At 49.4% G+C, this 20030-nt stretch overlaps 8 protein-coding genes across 8 annotated transcripts; 3 read left to right on the forward strand and 5 right to left on the reverse strand.

Moving 5' to 3' along the window:
* Positions 1–480: 480 nt before the first annotated feature.
* J4E82_009867 (uncharacterized protein) lies at positions 481–1874 on the reverse strand (the record flags this gene model as incomplete). The annotated part of the gene is made up of 5 exons (XM_051736088.1): positions 481–924; positions 982–1329; positions 1385–1484; positions 1555–1682; positions 1743–1874. The coding sequence occupies 5 exons, from the start codon at positions 1872–1874 to the stop codon at positions 481–483; spliced, it is 1152 nt and encodes a 383-aa protein (XP_051584162.1).
* A 1152-nt stretch (positions 1875–3026) lies between these two features.
* On the forward strand, positions 3027–4733 carry J4E82_009868 (uncharacterized protein; the record flags this gene model as incomplete). Its single annotated transcript, XM_051736089.1, has 4 exons — positions 3027–3311; positions 3379–3595; positions 3650–4044; positions 4095–4733. The coding sequence occupies 4 exons, from the start codon at positions 3027–3029 to the stop codon at positions 4731–4733; spliced, it is 1536 nt and encodes a 511-aa protein (XP_051584163.1).
* A 622-nt stretch (positions 4734–5355) lies between these two features.
* J4E82_009869 (uncharacterized protein) lies at positions 5356–5796 on the reverse strand (the record flags this gene model as incomplete). The annotated part of the gene is made up of 2 exons (XM_051736090.1): positions 5356–5728; positions 5777–5796. 2 exons carry the CDS (start codon positions 5794–5796, stop codon positions 5356–5358), a joined length of 393 nt encoding a protein of 130 aa, XP_051584164.1.
* Positions 5797–7254: 1458 nt separating this feature from the next.
* J4E82_009870 (uncharacterized protein) lies at positions 7255–8137 on the forward strand (the record flags this gene model as incomplete). The annotated part of the gene is made up of 2 exons (XM_051736091.1): positions 7255–7761; positions 7814–8137. 2 exons carry the CDS (start codon positions 7255–7257, stop codon positions 8135–8137), a joined length of 831 nt encoding a protein of 276 aa, XP_051584165.1.
* A 667-nt stretch (positions 8138–8804) lies between these two features.
* Positions 8805–11432, reverse strand: J4E82_009871 (uncharacterized protein; the record flags this gene model as incomplete). Its single annotated transcript, XM_051736092.1, has 3 exons — positions 8805–9491; positions 9540–10319; positions 10371–11432. 3 exons carry the CDS (start codon positions 11430–11432, stop codon positions 8805–8807), a joined length of 2529 nt encoding a protein of 842 aa, XP_051584166.1.
* Positions 11433–14803: 3371 nt separating this feature from the next.
* Positions 14804–17579, reverse strand: J4E82_009872 (uncharacterized protein; the record flags this gene model as incomplete). Its single annotated transcript, XM_051736093.1, has 4 exons — positions 14804–14839; positions 14891–14935; positions 15531–17440; positions 17495–17579. 4 exons carry the CDS (start codon positions 17577–17579, stop codon positions 14804–14806), a joined length of 2076 nt encoding a protein of 691 aa, XP_051584167.1.
* Positions 17580–18155: 576 nt separating this feature from the next.
* On the forward strand, positions 18156–19032 carry J4E82_009873 (uncharacterized protein; the record flags this gene model as incomplete). The annotated part of the gene is made up of 2 exons (XM_051736094.1): positions 18156–18453; positions 18509–19032. 2 exons carry the CDS (start codon positions 18156–18158, stop codon positions 19030–19032), a joined length of 822 nt encoding a protein of 273 aa, XP_051584168.1.
* Positions 19033–19412: 380 nt separating this feature from the next.
* Positions 19413–19928, reverse strand: J4E82_009874 (uncharacterized protein; the record flags this gene model as incomplete). Its single annotated transcript, XM_051736095.1, has 2 exons — positions 19413–19803; positions 19864–19928. 2 exons carry the CDS (start codon positions 19926–19928, stop codon positions 19413–19415), a joined length of 456 nt encoding a protein of 151 aa, XP_051584169.1.
* Between the last annotated feature and the right edge of the window lie 102 nt (positions 19929–20030).

A 20030-nucleotide genomic window follows, 5' to 3' on the forward strand; every position in this document is an offset into this window, starting at 1 on the left:
ACAAATGGCTGCAGAGTTGTAAGTTCCTAGCTCATAATCTTGCATCGCAACCTGCTAAGAGATTGGACTTTTAGGAGGGAACCACGTGTATCTGCCCCTAGGATTGATCACAACATTCGCTCGGACTCCTTATTTCACAAACGAGTTGGAAAGATGTGCGATTAATTGACAGCATTGGAACGGCTGGTGGAGCATATAGATCAAGCAATATGAGACGATTTTGCAAGATCAATCGAAGTCCATAGTCCGCAAACACTATCATGTCGTGAATGACCAAGCATCATGTTGGCAGCGGCCGCCCAGCATCCTTGTGCCCCTTTTGAGTGAGCCTCATGATGCATGGTTCCCATTGAATCACGTCTTCTTAACGCGGCAACGCGGCTTGACTAGCCTCTTGCAACTAATGTTACAGCGAGTTAGGTAGAACAAGATTATGGCAGGAGATATTGGTTCTTGTCATATACGCTACATGACCTGGAATTACTCCTTGCTCTGTGCATTGCTGCGGTGTTCAGACTTAACGTTGAACTGATCTGTCACGACAATGATATCCTTCCCTTGCTGTTCACTAGTAGCCCCTTGGATGTGTTCAAGCCTTAAGTCCTCTTCGTTCAGAATATGCTCTTCGCTTTCGTTGTCAAAAGTCAGATCTGTAATGTTGTGGCGCGCCTCGTGTGGTGCCGCTCGGCTGATTCTGGCGACACCTAAGCCACCGTCTCCCAAGCCACCACCTATGGTTCTAAAATCACTGCCTGGAGGCGGCTTTTGTGGCTTTGAATTGCTCGATCCGATCGTACTGGACAAGAACGGGGCGAACCAGTTCTTGAGTAGGGGAAAGATCATAGGCAGGTTTGTGGTAAAGATGGCAATAAAAGTTTCACGCGTGCCCCAAGAAGCTGTGAGCTCGGCGCTGTTATGGGGATCCTAGAGGGCAGCCAATGTCATTATCGCGAAAACATCGTTCAGTGGAGAGTTTCTTACACTGATGAGATAGAAGCTCTTAACTACCGCGCACACGATCACCAGCATGCCAGCGCCAAGTACTATCATGGCCGCTATCTTCTTGTATCTCTTCATACTCGACTTCCATAACATCGGCATTGGTATCAACAGCAGGTATATGTCAGTGAGTACGTTGAAAACGAACGTTACCCAAATGAGATTCTTCGATACCGCTGCTGTACATGCATTTCCAGGATCCGGATTGATTTGCCAGTAATGGTGAAAAGGCCGGCAGGAAAGATAGATCGTGAAGATTACGGCGATGAAGCTAGTGACAATGAAAACGAAGGCGACACAAATGCGGGTCGTATACTTATAGAGACCGTTCTATGTAATGATCGTCAGTCTAAGCTCGTGCATAAGATGCGATGAACACACATACTGTAAGACGAAGGTAGAAAAGTGCGACGCAAAGCTTGAGTGACCAAAGCAGACATGCGGCGGTCGTCCATCCTGCTACTTGGATTTTAGATCCGGTAACCCTGCAATCACATTAGCTACAAGAAAGAATGTTGTTGCACCTTTGGCACTTTGCACTGGCTCTTAAAATACCTCATGCCATACTCGGGATCGTCTCGCGAAAGCGCACTGCGCTCATGAGGTGTCATGCCATCATTTGCGAAACCATGAACATATACCCCTAGGCTGTACCCAAGGCTGCACTGAGCTGTATAAATGAGCTGGCGATGAGGCCGTTAGCAGAGCTCGACAAATAGTTAAGAATGATTCTAGTTACTCACGATCGCAATCCATACGAGATAGTCGTCAACTTGAAGTTGGCGATAGCCTACCGCTGAGATCCTCGCGTATGTGCGCAAAAACGTGAAAGAGACGGCGAATGCGTAAAGAGTCCACAGTTCCACAACACCCATGACGACACTTTCTGGAATAGCGTGCTCGGTCACAACTCAGCAGCAGTAATGCCATTGATCTCCAGAATCGAACTAGGTCGGAGAGCATTGCGACGGCACCGGATATATATCCTTTACCTCCCCGTGTTCGCGATAAGCCACAAACACTAGTTGAATGAGCATATCCTTAAGCTAATTGCATCTCTGTGATCCGGAGTCACATTTACCGCCAAGCTTGAGTTTGCGGGCCGACCCTATGCAAGGCGTAGTTAACTTAACCGCAAATTTGTTGGCTTGACATGCGGTATATCGAAAATGCGGAGCAGATCGTGAAGGCGCGTCAGCGAATACGATATCAAAGCGGGCAATGACCTCTATTAGTAAACCCTGTTGAATTCGACGAGCGACTGGCCGGGAAACCAGGTTTTGCATGGAGAAAAGACCGTGTTCTTGGATCCGTCCTTGCCGCGAGACATCATACCTAGGCACTTGTATTTTGATGCTCTTGAACCCGAGATGTCTCCTACATGACTTGCGTACTACTCTGCGCGAATTCAAGCATCCGAAGTGTATTCGTTCAGTTCTCCGTCGACTTTCGAAATACTGATGCAGTCCTGAGAAGCACGAGACGCGTGGTCGCATGGCGCAGTCAATTGCCGGCGGCAAGGTCGGCAGAAGGCAAAACCCGTATCTCAGGGCAGGTATGTGAACTGCTCAAGCTACGGGGCTGTCTGAGCAGGACAGGACCGCCGCGCAGGCAATAGCCCGGGGAAAGCGGCTATTATTGCGCACGCGGTTGGCGGTGCGGCTCGCGGGATCTTGTCCGAGCGCCGAGCCAATCGCAGTAATGCCGGACCTCACGGGGGAACCTACCAGTTCGCTCGACAATATGCAGGCGCACGACTCGCAAATCTTCAAGACCCTCGTAGGATCGGATTCGCACCAATTGTGTAACCTCAGCTGCATGCTTCAATCTATGCTGTCCCGCCTCCACGACGTCTGGACCCTGAAAATAAGGCCTCCGTAAGGCGGTGCGGAAGTCTTCCTCATTCAGCATGGTGCTTTTCGCCCTCGATCAGTTATTTTGTTTTATTTGAGAAGGCTTGAGCCACTTCAGCACATTGGTAGCCTGCATTTGTACCTCGCATTAATTGGCAGAGCCATACCAGCGCCATGTATCCAAGCGTCCTGACACCATTGGCTGTTGCAGGCTGGATCTTGACCTCATTCGCGCCAATCGTTTCAGCAGGTCCTACTTCGGCGTTCGACATCTTTTCCAGGACCCCTGCGTCAGGCGTCGACGTGAATGCACTGGCGCCGTACCTTTCCGCCAACGCCAAAATCTATTTACCGGGCACCAAGGAGTTCGCTACTTACACAACTCGATGGTCCAATCTGGAGGCTCCCACGCCCAACGTGGTAATCGCTCCAGGTACCGAGAAGGATGTTCAAAAGATTGTGAGTTTTGCGATGGGCGTATCTGTGTATAAACAGGCAAGAACACATCTAATGCCATGTGCTGCAGGTCAAGTTTGCCAACGACTTCAACATTCCATTCCTCACCTACAACGGCCACCATGGGACACTCACAACCTTGGGAAAGATGGACTATGGTATTGAGATCTATCTTCCTCAATTAGACTCCTTCTCTATCGCCAAGGACGGAAAGTCGGTGACTGTAGGCGGCGGTATCAACGTGAAGAACATGACGGATGCTCTTTTGGCCGCTGGGAAGCAGACTGGTAAGCTCAGTTTTCGCACTCATGGTCATCCTGTCATGATCTAACAATGCTTAGTGACTGGATGCTGCGAATGCGTCAGTTATTTGGGACCCGCCCTTGGTGGTGGTCACGGGTGGTTTCAGGGTCGCTACGGCCTGATTGCCGACCAGTTTCTTTCGATGAATGTTGTTCTTGCAAATGGCGACTTGAAGACAATCGACAGCAAGTCAGACTTATGGTGGGGTATGCAAGGCGCTGGACACAACTTCGGTGTTGTCACGTCTGTTACCTCCAAGGTTTACGATGTCACACATTACGATTGGGCGATCGAGACTATCGTATTCAGCGGTGATAAGGTAGAGGAGGTTTACGATGCTGTCAACAAATACATCGTGCAGGATGGAAAGCAGGCTGATGACATCCATGATTGGACTTACTGGCAGAACGATGCAAGGTACAGCACTGAGGGGGTAAGATGATTGACGAGCACTCATGATTTCCGCAGCTAACACGAAAGCAGCCAGTGATCATCATCTTCATCGTTCAAGAGGGTGTGACTACTGTCGACACCAAGTACACGGCCCCCTTTCACGACATTGGTCCTCTCGCTGCTATACCTGAGTCCGGCACCTACAAGGATCTGGCAAAGTGGACTGGTATCGCGCTCGAGTCGCCTCCATGCCAGGATTTCGGCTTCAACAACCCTCGCTTTCCCATCTACATAACCTCCTACAACGTCACTGCACAGCGAAAGGCCTGGGATGTTTACTCCTCAGCCATCAAAGGTGCCGAAAACCCATATTATAACTCCATTTTCATGTTTGAAAACTACGCCAGTGCCGGTGTTCGCTTCCGCGACAACGATGCTAGCGCATACGGCTTCCGCGATGCGACCACCCTCGCTGCACCTTTGATCATCTATAACTCTACTGGCAAGGCAGAGGACGAAGCGGTCAAAAAGCTTGGCACTCAGCTTCGCGACATCATTCTTGAGGGAACCGGATCGCAGGACCTACACACCTACGTCAACTATGCGTACGGTAATGAAGGACCGGAGGCCTGGTATGGCCATGAGAGCTGGAGGCAGAAGAAGCTTAAAGCTCTCAAAAAGAAGTATGATCCCAAGGGAAAGTTTAGCTTCTACGCACCCATCGCGTGATAGAGGAAGATTAAATAAAGTGACAATGATAATAAGCTAATATATCACGTTCATGCTTCTGGTCCAACTAATGACAGTATCATGCAGCATTGATGATCATTAGCACACATAACACATGAACTGAAAGATGGCAAAAGCCCGCTCGATTCTAGCTCTTCTACAACTATTGTGTACTGTTGCTGACCTGGAACGTAGATTTAGAGGCATGGCATTCGCCTTGTTGATGGCAACACTACTTCGATATATCATATTCAATAACGATAAAAGATATCCCAATTGATTGTTTCGAAAGTTCGTATTCCTTGCGATCTAAGCTATGTAAACTCTGTTTCTCTTGAAAGGCTAGATACTCTGCTCATACCTTTTCGCAGTTCAAAAACCGGTATACTCGAATCCCACATATTGAGACTGCTTAACGGGTTTTCTATCACGCCGGCATTGTCAACCTTGATTCAGCGTACTTAGAATGTACCCATGTCACACAGACATTGCCTACAATATGCTCACGCGGTTTTATCATAACCATTTGCCGGAGTTTTGTAGTAGAGACAGGTTTTAGGACTTGTACCTGGAGTCTCCTGATTCCGGGGAAGTCCTCGAGGTTGAGATTGGATCTGGTGGTCTATGCCTGCTCCAGCTGTTCGTCTTTCAAAGGAGGAGCTCCGGATTGGTTGCTTCCCAAGAGGATGATGAACGTGATAGCCCTGCGAAATTCAGGCGGAAACTTGGCAAGCCAGCGGCGAAGATATCTGACCCCATGGAAGCACTTGAATGAACCGAGTGACCATGGCAAGACGCGGCTCTCACTGTATATTTGACGACAGACGAGGAGCAAATCCCGGTGGTCGTTCCGATTAGCTTTAGGTGTAAGATTGATCGCACGTCCTTTCGCATCGATATTCCATATGTTGCCGCCCAAAGTGAACTCGTAGATCCTGTTTCGCACCTCACCAGGAAGGTCGAGGAAGGGTGAGGTAGCAAGATTGTGCTCGGTGCTACGAGAGTTGAGAACATGAACATAGCATTGCGGACGAGAGACTTACATCCTTTGGAATTCCGTCATCGTGAGAGTTGGCAAGGTATATCTGGAATACAGTATTGCAGTTGAAATGACTAGTGATCGGTGGAGCATATTGTCTAGCTTGGTAGAGAGAGGAGAAGGTTATATAGTGGGAGGGAGACCATAGGAGGCGATAATGTGCCGACGCCACTATGATGATCGCACTTCACTGAAAACGTTTGACTGTCGCTCTATTCTCACTCGACCTGTGCGCAGTTCAATTTCACTTACACAATTGGAATCGTTCCTTTGCCATCGCGATTACGACTCAAATGTCGCCTGTGGCTACATGGGCCTCGAAATGTCTCAGATTCAATAGAATGATCTCTTAAACCACAGTGAAAGAATATAGATGACATGATGGATTTCAAGTGTCGCGATGTCCACCTGTGCTACGGCGTCCGGATGGCGCTTGAGGTTTGTAGTGGGTGCAAATTACCTTGTTCTTCTGAATTGATGACCCGAGGGGTGGAAGACGCTTCTCATTGCCTGACATAACTACACAAAAGTGATCAAAGGTATATACGTGGTCGTTATCAGATAGAGCAGAGAAAGAAAAGATGAAGTGATACTGCCTACAAGAGATAAGACAACTGCTTATATACAGTAGTCTGTTTGCTACATACAAAGGAATGTAAAGACAATCGACCTGATTGTATATAAGATAGAAGCTGATGGACACCAACAGTCGTCGGGATTGCTGAGACGTGCAGCGGATTTGGCGTTGGCGTGGATGGCTCAAACGCCGGTCCGACTGAGGTCTCAGCATCCAACACGACAGTCCTTTCGCCAACCATGCTGGCAACATTCCGCCACAAAACCTGGCTAAATTCGCCATCGCAACAGAGTATGTGACATGTCTCGCTGAGAAAGCAATTCTGCGATTCTACCTTGCGTTAGACCGACGCCTCGACGAAAGTAGTCGTCCTAGTCAAGCTCGCGACTGCCGGCGCAGTCTGCCATGGTGTCGCGTCCAGGTGCGGGACGGTAGGGGCTCAACAACAAGAGTGTAGAGAAGGTCTTAGTCCTAAAGGCAGCGCTCTAGCACGCGAAACGGTAGGTGTCAAAAGTCGAGGGCGAAGTCTGATCGGCCGGCTAGCGGGACGCGATCAGCAGATTGGGCAGACGCGACAGACGCGACCCTGAGAGCGGCCCAGACCATAGTCAACCGCAATGAAGCGCACACAGGATCACCGCGCTCCATGCGATCTGGCGATATGCGCAACCACTCCTGGATGTGCTCCAGGGATCTGTGAGATCACAAGACGGTAATTGAGACGGTGCAGCCGTTCGACAAAGTGCTAAGCGTCATGACGACATCATGAAGTGCGCTGCATCCAATGCGCGCGTCACGTCCTAGCAACGCCGGCGAGAACAATCGGAAGTAATCATCGATACCCCCAGGACAAGGGAAATCACAACGTCCAAGCGACTTCGGCGTCAACAAACCGCGATACAAGCATGCCTTCCGCCGGGCTGAAGATCCGCGATATCGCGCCGACGATCACCACCTTCTCCACGCCATTCAACCGCTTCGCGCCGTTCGGGTATCGCAGATTCGTTGCGGTAGGCAATCGAGCCACAGCCATCCGACTACACGACAATCGAATACTGCTTCTCAATCCCATACAGTTGGAGGACGCGGTGCGCGACAAGCTTGATCGACTGGGCGGCGTCCACCTCATTGCGAGTGACCTGGGCCATCACATGTACGTCAAAGACTACGTCGATGCATGGCCAGAGGCAAAGACTATCGGAGTTCCGGGACTAGATAGCATGAGAAAGGACGTGAATTGGAATTATATCTATAAAGACTGGCGGACAAGTCCGGAAGACCAGTTCGACTTTGCGCAAGACTTCGAGACCGTGCTATTCGAGGGTTTCATTACATACTGTGTCGCTTGGTACCATAAGCCAACCAAGACATTGATACAGTCAGATCTCATGATGAACCTGCCATGTACAGAGGTATGTTTGCGCCCACATGCAATATAGAGTACGGACACTGACCGAATGTCAGCAATACCATCCCAGCTCGTCAGACCAAGGTCCGCTATCGCGCGAGTTTGCGAAGCGCGCACATCCTCGATCGATATGGGCGAAGCGCCTCGTGTACTACATAGCGACTGTTGACTACACTTTGATGCGACGCGATGCGAAGAAGGTCGCGGAATGGCAGATTGACCGAATAATTCCATGCCATGGCGACGTTCTCGAGAGTGGCGGAAACGAAGCTTGGTCATCGGTGTATGGGTGGTTTTTGAAGGGCACAGCCAAGCCAAGTGTGATGAAGAGGCTCATGAATCCCATCATGAAATTTGCGAGGAAAGTGTTTCTGATGTGAGACATAGTCGTACCTGCTCTGTCTTAAAATACAGGTGGCACGGCAGGGTCTGCACCCAAGAAAGCGAGTGAACTTTGGAATGGTACCAAGTCGTATTCCTGAAGTATTGTTCGTTGCCATCCTTGCTTTAATCTCCTTGCCGTTGAGGCCTAGCATAGTAGACCCTCCCTGCACTTCGACCCACAGCATTATTGGAAACGATGTGTAAGTTGGGTTTGTTATATCGAAGAACTTTTCGGAGTGGTGGGTAGCTAGGTCGTCAATATGGAAAGTGACCATGGCAGCAGGCATGCGACAAGCCGGTTATATCGCAATTAAGTGGCCCACAAAGGGCAAGAGTTCGGTATTCAGTGTTTCGGAACTCTCAACAACCATAATACTAGATACGTCCTCGAAGCAAGATCAGCTTGGACGATTGAATGCATTCGATGGCTACCGATATAATGGAGCCTTGAAGTACGGAATGATTTTGCGAAGTGGTGAGGCTTGCTGGGAAGTATATGAGGGCTTTGTTTCGAGCCGATGTGATAGCGTTGCGGGATCGTCTGTGGCCGATTCTTTGGAGCAGTGCTTGTTACTGAACATCACTACAATAACAATCCGAGAAGCTTTTTCATCACCAAAGTCCAGTTCGTATGACGACGTCCTGCTGGTCCGGATTGTTTCTTCACCCTTTCAACATCCGCTTAAGCTTAACCAGGGGTTCTCGGAACCACTTTTTTAACTTCTGGCTGATACGGTGCTTCTTATTGTTCGGTTCGGTTGTCGGAAGAGACCGACTTAGTATATCGATGCCAGCGGCATCCTCGCGCGATGCTTCTGTGTGTTCTGGTTGCGATACTACCTGTAGGAATTGGTCTTTCGTCTCTTTACGCGTCACTGCTGTTGTTACGATCTCTGCAGGTATTTTCGAAACACTTTTTTCAAGTGTGCTTGGTGCGAGGTCCTTATGAACCTTGCTTTGCTCAACATCCTCTCGTCTCGATTTCCGAGATCTTGTGCGCATGAGCAGTCCGGGATCGCTATCATCCCCCATTATGAGATCATGATCATCAGCAGCCGATTCGCGCGCTTCTTCAAACAGGCTTATATTCGCCGGCGCACGCAAAGAGGGTGCAGAGTCGTCTCGTCGAATATAAGCCAGATCTCGCGAATGATCTGGTGAAAGACGTGTAAAATCTTCGGGATTATTCGCTTTCAAGATTGAGTCCAGAATCTTGGAGAGGTCGGTGCAGATAACGTCGATCTTTTCTCGTCGATCCGGCGTGCATCGGAGCATCTTATCTCCAATGACATCAAGCAACTCTCTCGCGAACGTAGTCTCTGTGCTGAGGTCTTTCAACTCTCTCAGGCGCTGGATAGCGATCAGTATAGTTAATCTCCAGATTCTCGGTGGTCTTACGTCTTTTACGGCTTGTTTGACCTGCGGTTTCCGTTGTCCATCTTCCGATTTCGCAATATTGAAAAACTTGTCGATTTTGACTCCTTCATAGATCACCAGATCTTCATCTTCTCTTTGTAGACTGAAGGATTCAACTTCATCATAGCCTTGGAGGTACCAGACGACGAACTCTAGAAAGACGCAGCCCAAAGACCAGATATCGTACTTTTGTGAGATCCTCTCCTCTATGTCCAACTCGGGTGGTCGATAAGCGTAACTGCACCCGTCAATACGTGAACGGGGGACGAGAGACTTCGAAGATTGCGAATGATAGCGTGTAAGTCCAAGATCGGAAATCACGAGAAGATCGTGATCAGTTTCATATTCTTGAAACCAGAGGATATTCTCGGGCTTGATATCCCCATGCCTTCCCCAGTCACGCTCAGCGTCGTTGAGTGATCCAAACGAGGATGATCGGCCATTCTTTTGCCATGTAGTAAGCCCGTGAATCCTACTGACTGCCCTCGCAAGGCCGAGACATTGTTTTGCTGCCCATCGCTCGTCCAACAACGTAGGTGGCCTGGTACGATGAGTTTCCCAGAATTCACCGAGATTACCGTCCGCCCATTCGAAAAGAAGGTAGAATTTATCTCCGTGTCGAAACGTGAGCAAGAGCTTAATCAGGTGCTTCTCTCTCTGCACCTGAGCACAGGTCTTTTCAAGTGCAGCAAGCTCATCTCTGTACGCCTTGTGATCCCCTGCCTCTATAGCTTTCAATGCGAACACTGGTTTGACCGAAGACTAAAGGTGTTAGACTTGCTTGAGAAAAAACAGCACAATACGGATACTAACATTTGATCCTGTAAAGTTGTGGTGACTTGGGTGGATTTCAACCTTGTGAACAACACCAAATCCTCCATTAGTCTTGTGTTCGTATTTCTTCCAAGGAAGTCTGATATTTGAATCCAGCTCGTAAGAACACAGCCGGTGTTCCTGTATATCAAAGAAGGGGACGAAGAACATCTTCTGGAAGGAGCAGAAGGAGTTGATGTCAATTCTACTCCAGTTCTCCATCAGCTTGTCATTCTCTGAGTTACGAGTTCTGACACATCCCATAACGCTCCCCGCTGAGCGTTCGAGGGGTAGGTCATCGTCCCAAATGTCCTCTCGGATGAAGTGCTCAATATGTGCAACTTGTGACATCAGGACCAAGATACCCAAGGTACGTCGCCGACTTCGTCCCGATATTGGGTTCACTATACTCTCAAACTTCTTCTTCAACTCTTCACTCGTTGCGAAATTGTAAGTCTCGTCCAAGAGCAATGCGATCGCCTTAGCATCTAAGATGGTTTCAAAGGAATCAAGTGGCAAAAATTCTTCCTTATCGAGCTGACTCCAAGCCATAGATCCTTCAACTTTGTTTTGAAGGTCAGACAAGATACATCCGGACTCTAGTGGATCCCGTGATCGAGAAGAGCGACGAAATCTCCGCTCTTCAAAAAGCGCTTCGAGAGGAGAGGACATCACCGAGTCGCAACCGCTGGGTGTGTGGAAAAGTGCCGAAAAATTTGCCGCAGCAGCCTCAAAGCCCAGATCCTTGACTTTGTGAACGGAAGACTCGTCCTCGCTTCGTCTGCTTTCCGATGCCGGGATGGGTCTCCTATCATAGTCGCCTTCATCGACCGGACGACTCTTCCCTTTCCCATCGTCAATGGTTATGTCAGGGCCACCGCTAAACTCGTTCTCTCCGAAGTACAGTGGCCTACCGAATCGAGGACTGAGAAGACCCGAATTTGATACCGGTATTGTCTGTCGTTGAACACGTGATCGCGGAACGTTGCAAGTTCCATCGGCTGGTTCGATGCCTGTAGCCTGTGGGTGATGCCCTGCCTCCAGCACTGTGAGTGGATCCATAGCTCGAAGCTGTCATGTCCTGTGCTTGGTACTCAGATGTGTGATGGCACAAACCACATCGAACCAATTAGCCCTCTCGACATCCGGGAAGTGAGTTCGAAATAGAGACAGGTAATAAGAAGCGGTAAATCGTGGAGGTAGCGTATCCGAGCATTAGTTTCATGAACGGAAGCAACAGGGCCTGAGATTGGTCTTAAAGCCCACATACCGGCTCATATTCCGTGCATCTCGAGCCGCTTGAGTATTATCAAGCCCCCAAACTCCTGCTTGCAGGGGCGCAAGACGGGAGTTCTGTGTGTGCACCTGGTTTTCTGCCTGAATTCTGATTGGTTCTGGGTGCCAGAACTGTGCATGGTGGCGCAAAGCTGAAAAGCAGCACTGCCTCAACATCCTCCACACCGAATCCTCTCTGAGATAGGAACCAATGCAACTTATACTAAACGACGGCGAATGGTGTTTGGAATTTCTTCGAGAATATATACTTCGTTTATTGTCGCTTTGGCGAGCTGATATGTTCCGAAATGCGATCTTTGTTGTATTTCAAGCGATGTATTTGAAGCGACGGACCTTCCTGTTCCGATGCCGCCACAAGCGCTTCCAAGGAAAAAGAATGACATCCGTCATGAAAGTTAGCCGATTCACATTTACGGGTGAACAACGGAGACAAATGTCTAAACCCTTCGACAGGGCGAATTTTGAGTCACATCAGGGTCGCACCATGTGATGTTATCGCCTGAGTCACACTATGAGCCTTCTCTAACCATCGCCCTCGAGGCACCGACTTTTGTATCAGACAACACAAAGCGCATATGCCGCCTGTTTGACAACAGCAACGCTGATGCGCTTTGATTGGCGAAGTGTCTGTGCGCCATCCAACAAGTGTTGTGTCAAGCACAGCCGCATGCAGTTCAGCTGGCCCCGATCGTCATAGCCCGGTCAGCCGGAACTTGCGCGCCTCCTTAGTCCGGGAAGTATAATGCGTAGGGGCCAGCCGCAATTTCGACGCGACCACCTTACTTAGCGCTCGCCACTTGGCGCATTCGTATTTTCATCGCCTTCACTTTGCATCCTGCCTTCTCCACGCTACATTTTTGGTGCTTTGTAAAGCCCTGATATACTATGTCTGAACGCTTACTGAGATGCGTGCGCGAAGATCAGAGTGTGACGGTCTACACGGAACATACAGACCGCATTCATCCTCGAGACCTTTCGGACAGCCTTGCAAGGAAGGTGGGAAAGGACAGATTTCGTGTTTCCCTAAGAAAGAACATATATATCATCTACATTGATGCGAAAACGCACGAAACAGGGAGTGTGAGTACAGCGTATGCTACAAAAGACCAGGCTGATAAAGAGATACAGAAGCAAGATGCACACTCGGATGACGGAGAGGTGCAGGCAAAGCTTGCGATTCCACCAACATATCAGCAAAGACTGGAAGATTTCAAGTTGGCGGAGAAGATACTACGCGCCAGCAGGCTGCCACATCAGTGAGCGATTTTCTGCAGGGCGACGACAGGAGGAAGAAAAACGGCAACCAGCACATCCCAATCTCTAGCTATTGCGATTGAAGATATCTCGTTCATGGCCTCAGATTTCGTAGAATGCGGTGTTGAGTGGTGCGCATTGCTGGAAACAGACAAGGCGAACAGATAGGGGGCCCCTGCTTGACTGACGTGGCACGTCCAGAGGCGTTGACCTGCTTGTTACTAGGGGTGTCATGACTTATGGCAACTCTATGGAAGGGATGATGCTAGTCGACGCAAGTCTGAAAGTATAGCTTGCAGGCAACACCATAGTGTGTCTTGGATAAGATGATGTTTGGAGGACCAAGTATAGCTCAATAGACATGCTACTAATGGATATCTACCCATTCTCCTTTTTCATCAATGACACTGGAGATGAGTGAAGCAACTCCAACCCTTTCCCAAATGTGGCCCCCATTAGGACGGCGATATTGATTTATCACCAACACGTGGCTCTTTGGGCTCTCTTCCTCTCCATCACTTCTGTCCCTTCCAATGACAACGCATCGAAGGTCGTTCACTTCGAAATCGTCATCACTATCGAACTTGATGTACACCAACATATCCGTCTGTGGAATATGCATCCTCCTCGTCAACCCCTGGAAGGCTATTACCTCATGCATGCTTGTAGACCCTTTCGAGACAGTGAAGGGACTTTTGAAATCGTTGGTAGCCCATGCAGTCTCCTTGAATCTCAATTGATCAGTTGTATCCATGTATTTGATACTACCTTCTTTCGAGAGTGACGACCAACTGGGCACCTGGCGACCTGATGGTTGCGCAATGCGCCTCATACGCTGCCAGTCGCGACGTCTCCAAAGCAAACCTCGGGCGAAATATGCTTCGAATAGTCCATGGGCGGCTTTTGTAGTGAAAGTTCTTGAAAGTCGTTCTTGCAAACCTAGTATCGCGACGGATCGATCTGCAGGTTCGGTGAACGCCAAGCTTGAGTATCGTTCGTATAAGTCCTGTATGAGTAGTTGTCTCCCGTCTTTGTAATGAGCCACGGCAGATGTTGGGAAGTTAGCGTCACCCAGGAGGGCAGCTTTAGAACTTTGGAGATGCATTAGTCAAGGTAGGCAAAGAGATGTTTTGGTTTCCATTGCAAACAAACTCACTTTTTGAGACGGGCCAATGTTTCACAGTGTATGCCAGCCCCACATTCCCAGTAGACTTGTGAGGACGTAAAGAATACCGTGCGACGGGATAGCGCCCTCTCTTGCAACACCCAACCCCGGCTATTGAGCGGCGAAAGCTCAACATCTTCATGAAAGTCGTCAATATCCATACAAGCATATATCGCACCCGATGTATCACTCGGGACTTCCACCACAGATCGTGGGCGCCGATCAGCAAGGAAACCTTGAAGCGATGATCTGGCTGAGCTTGCGCCGATAGTTAGGTATGCAGCACTGAAAACCTGTTCCATCTTGCTTGCTTCGCTTTGCCAATCAGCTTCATCATCTTGAATGATGCAAAGCGAGTCAATCCAGATGTAATCCATTGAAATACCCCGTGCTACAATGACGGCATCGCGGAATGTTCGTGGCAGTGCGTCGAATTGGATCCCTGCCTTGCGTTGAGTGATATTGCGCTTGTAGGTGCAGAACTTTTCGTGCTCCTGTAGATGGCCCCAGCAGTGACTTAAAGCGACGTATCGCGATGGTTCGATGTTCCTAGTATCGACGAGGCGAAGCTGTTTGCCCACTTCTATGAGCCGAGTCGGCATTGTGAGTGTGACGTTATCACGCTGACACTGGTCATGATCTGAGTCACAAACTCGGATCCATTCCTTCAGAAGTGCGAAGAATTCAGGGGTGCTTGGATTGAAAAGTTGTGTCAAACCTAGTTGTGCGCCTTCGGGAACTGGTATGTCCGGATCTGCATGAGTAAGTAAGGATGTATAGCAATGGCAGATAGACCACATCTTACCGAATGTACGATATAGAGAAAGAAGATTAGGCCCATCTGCAAGGCCTACGTGAGCAGCGTCAGTACGCAAATTGGCTCTTCCCGGTGGTTTAAATTTCCTTCGTTCCAATGCCTCTAGCAATAACCTGCACAGATCGCAGGCTTTCGCTGTATCTTGTAGTGCTGCAAGGTCACAAATTGAATCGAACAAATCCACAGACGTGTTCGAGTAAACGTGATTGCAAGTTGCTGCAACGGCTCTGCTTGGTGTTGGCCTCATTCGACTCCGTCCTATAATATTGAGATATCCAGCAGCGAAGTCGTTGTCTGGAAGAGACGTCCAGTCGTCGTTTAGTACGCTGGATTTCTGCGCAAGTGAGTCACTATCGTCTAAGGTTCGCGAGAATACCAGTACTCACAGACTGCACTCTGTCAGCGGATCCAACAGTCATCACGGAAAACTTACGATCTGTTTTGAGGCGATATCACTTCGTCAATGAAACTACATGCGCTGACTGGAGGGGATGACTGACATTCTGTGTCGAGGTGATCAGTTGCATTCGGACTATTCGTGGCTAGTAGCGAAGCTTACGTACTATCGCTGTTGTGTTAGTTTACTAGTCCTAAATGTACTTGGAAGTCGAGGTCAAGACAGACATACTTCTTGATGATTGGAGGCTTGTGACGCCTGACTGTTCTGGTTGCCGAGATGTTGAGGAAAGGTTGGCTGGCGGAGATTGAAGCGAAACTCGACTGGCAATTCTGAAGTTCGATCGTCTGATGCTTCATGAGTCAAGCTCTCTTCCAGTTCTGGAATCGAAGTTTCTTCTGGGGTCTGCTTTGTTTCTACAGTAGGCTTAGTGATAGGATTTTGCCCAGGGACGGCAAGTTTGCCATCCTTTTCATGAACTTCATTGTGTTGAGCTCCATTTCGCTGAGTTGCTTGACTGTGAAGCTCGATTTTGGGATACTGCAGCCTTTCTTCGAGGGGCGTCAGGTAGTCTTTCTCGTTTCGCGCACAGCTCTGATAAATACCCTCAAAGCACTGATGCACTTTAGCTGCGCTCGCTCGACAGTCGTCCGCCACAAGGTTGTAATCCTCAGAGTACTTGACCACCAAGAGTCGGTATCGCACAAGATCAAGAAGATCTTTGTAAGCTGAGTGGGCCTTGAATTGGGTGTCCAGGGATTCCATAATCGCAACGGCATATTCGTGGACTATGTATCTGGCATGCTCGCGTTTGTTTCCCCTCTGCCAAAAGTAGGGCGTATTGTCCCTAAAGATTGTGATATCGCTAGGCCCATATGCAAGCCACAAGAGGAGTTCAAACACGACACATCCTAGGGACCAGATATCGTATTGACGTGATCGTGCTTCATCTGTATTACGCTGCGCATCCATCTCAGGTGGCTCGTATCGCGAAGTACCCGAGGGTGTCTGGGTAGGCATTCCTTTGCGATCTCTTGTGTTTGCTTCTTTTACATGGAAGGTGGCGAGACCCAAGTCTGCGATCTGCAGTGTACCTCCCTGCTTGTCTTCAGGATCGAACCAAAGGATGTTCTCAGGCTTCAGATCACCGTGCCGGCAATTGCTTCCATGAAGCTCTTCCAGCGCGCCACAGATCTCCACAAATTGATGAAGCTGCCATAGGACATGTGTTCTATCTCGAGCACGTGATGGATGCTCCTCCCAATAACGGCCGAGATTACCTCCATCTGCCCAAGGAAACATCAAACATCTGTTTTGGCCGATCTGGTAGCCTGCGATTGGCTTGATAAGATGCGGTGAGCGGTAGTTTCGCAGAATGTCTAGATTCCTGACCTCCTTATCGAAAAATGCGGCGCGGCTAAACTTAGGATCGTCGTCGCCTTCCTTGGTTTTCTTAACCGCAACTGCTATGGCTTCTATTGGAAGAGGGATTTTATCCTTGCCCGATGATCTTGGAGACCACGGAAAAACAGAGAGCTTTGCCGATGGATCAACGTGTTTGGCGTGAATGATAACTTTGGTAACCTCCCCAAAATAGCCACTACTCGCAGGTCGTGGTGCGACGTCCAGAAATGGCAATCTCTGTGCCGCAGCGAGCTGCAAATGGAATTTCGATGTGCCAAAAACAGGAGCTGTGAAAAACCATTGAGAACTCGTGAATGAACGTCTCCGTTCTCGCCCCCACTGGGTGAAGACTGAATATCGGGTAAGATTGACTGGCTCTTGTACACGTAACGTTGTCGCGAGATAGTTTTGGTCGAGTTTGATCGGCAACACAGAATCAACAAAATTCTCGTTTCGGAAGTCTTTGAGTCGCTCTTCCAGGGGTTCACTCTCCATCAAAACAAGGATAAGGAATAATCTCGGCGCCTCGTTCGAGATAAAAGTGATGAGCTCAGCCATACTCCCGAACAACTTTGCGTCACCGATGACAGATAAGATTTTCTCTTCTTGAGTGAAGTACCTTATCTTATCTTCAGGTAGGAACTCCTGGCCATCGGAATTGTAGCAAAGGGCATCATCAATCTCCTTAGCCAGCAATTCTATTGGAGTCGAGCCGTTTGCCCATAGCATGGCATTTTCTACACTGGAGGTCAAATATGAACACATGAAAATCAATAATTTGGGCGACCTACGGTACATGACGTTGACACCTTTCAGCGATCCTGACAGGAGGTATTGTATGATGATGATCAGAAGGTCGAATATTGGCTGAAGCATTCTGGTTTGAGATCGGACCTCAGCGTAGGCAAACCTGTGGACTCGTCCTGAGAATTCAGGCGTCTTCCGCATCAGGGTTTGGTCGTTCTTATCTCTATCTCGTGGCGTTTTTGCAACGAGGCTGAAGATCGGGCTATGCATGCGCTGGGATGCAAGGTAAGCCGCCCACCATGTCACTCTTCCTAACATACAGCGCCCCACAGGTATCTTGCTTGTGATTTGTGGTCACTGCGGGGTTGTGCAGCCACATTACCCTCAGCTAGACGATTCAGGCGAAGGCAGACGGGAACGGGATGTGGCTGCATTGCGGGCTCGGCCCTCGACGAGGCTAGCCAATCTCCATGCTCTGCAATATTGCACGTGCGCATCGCAAAGTGCAGCCTCTCACAGAGGTACCCTGCACACGCATCAGCTGCAAAGGGTGACTAGGCTGACCGGAATATTCAGCCCTCAAGTCATCCTCCCCATGGCGGTCAGACTTTGGGCATAGCGACATGGGAGTAGATGACGGTAGGAGTCCTCCGTTGGGACATTAAACCGGTCGTCGTTTCCACGACTTTGGGGTCCAAATCGACGATGCCAGCCCCTGTTTCCTCTTCCATAAGCAGCGACGGCAAGAATGAAGAAGCTGTTCGCGAAAATTGTCTTGATGGCCTGGCTGAACTTCCTTATCATGAGCGTCTAACCCGCTTTTTGCGGGGTGCCGCAAGACACTGGGTCGCAGGCGGCATCTCCGTTATCGATTTCCGGCCTTTATACACCATTACACTCTACGATCTGCAGCGACAGCTCGCTCGAGAGATCCAAAAGGTCGAGGGAGAAAACATTACAGATGAACAGTTGAGTCGCATGCGAGGAACCTTGCATGAGTATAGTACGTCATCCTTGACGCTAACAGCACTGGCCTGCTTACCTAACACCCCACCCAGCCAATGCGCTCCGTGACTTCGAGTTCATCCACGCCAACCGCTGGTCTACCCAATTCGTGAAGGATATCGCAGCGTCTCGTATTGACAATGGCAGCGGCTCCAAGCTCCAGGGCGCATTAATTCCGGACCTCAACCTCACCGTTCCGAGCACTCACCGCAGCCTGTTCCGCGATGCGGATCTCCTCGGATCTTTCGACCCGAAGCTCATGGAGCACAGCAATGCGCTCGGACAAAGTCTAGGCACAACTCGCGCGCATGCGTTCGCAAGTGAACAGCGAAGAGAACAGTTCGTTCTAGCGTGGAAACGATTTGCTTCTGCGTTCGTTGGTGGCATGATCATTGTTGTCTCGATGCTGATATTGCTTGTGGGGGATGTGAAGACGAAGACGTTGGCGGTCATCCCGACGTCGATACTGCTGTTTGCAGTTGGTGTAGCACTATTTGCGAAGACGGATCCAGTCAATCTATTGGCTGCGACGGCAGCGTATGCAGCAGTCTTGACAGCATTCGTCAAGCTAAACTGATCGATACTGCGAGGTCATAATATAGACTTGAAGTATACCAACTTTTTGAAAGACCAAGTGCTTTTGACATTAGCAGACTGAGAATATTTACATTCAATCTACCAAAAACTTGGATGACTACCATATCATACCCCATCGCCGAACACAACTCGCTCGAAAGCTCTGTGAGCCCAATCAAAGATAGATGGTATGCTGCTAACCTCGAAGGCTGGGAGAACTGCGCTGCCTAACTAGGCAATGTTGGAGGTAATGCGCATGACCACGACACCAAGTTAACAACGACCACTTCACGCCTTCCTTGTCGGCCTAGAGGCGACAACCTTCTACCTGATTCGCAACGAAGACAATGCAGCTCTTTTCCGAGTACATCCGCTAGCCATTCACCAACTATCCTTGCGAACCCTACTCATCCTTAACCACTCTACCGCAGAGTGCATCTCCGGCGCAGACCCATACCACGACCACTTCACACCCGCCATTACCTCCCTCTGCACGACGGTCCTCCGCTCGAGAAACCTGACGAGATAGCTTCTACCAGGGCTAAGCATACTGAAGGTCTTGAGCTCATAGGGAAGAAGAGCTGTCTCTGCGTGGATCTGCCGGCAGACGAAGAGGAGACTCAGATAATTTTGGAGCGTGTGTGGAAAGCGAAGTTCAGAGTGACGAAGCAACTCAATGTCTTGGCCACGGTCCAGGGCGAAGGTCCAAATCATGTTGCGGATTTCAGCTGGAAGACGTAGGAGTGGTGAGTTCATGGTATTGCACCGAGAGCTGGGATGGCTTGTCAGATTCATGACTTCCACTGGTTCGCAAAAGGTTGGTTTTGCTCACATCTCATCCTGTGTCTGCATCACGTGAGACGCAAAGCCGGATTCGGTGCTTCTCCGGTTCAACATACTGGAGTCATGAACAGTCGGCGAGATTGAGCAATTGTGGAAGAGGAGTCAAAAGTTATGTGCAGGGGAGTAGCAGAGTTTTATGCTGAGCAGGTGTGCCAC

Source organism: Alternaria postmessia (assembly GCF_024291825.1).
Source record: "Alternaria postmessia strain BMP 2775 chromosome Unknown scaffold_103, whole genome shotgun sequence".
Lineage (NCBI taxonomy): Eukaryota > Fungi > Ascomycota > Dothideomycetes > Pleosporales > Pleosporaceae > Alternaria > Alternaria postmessia.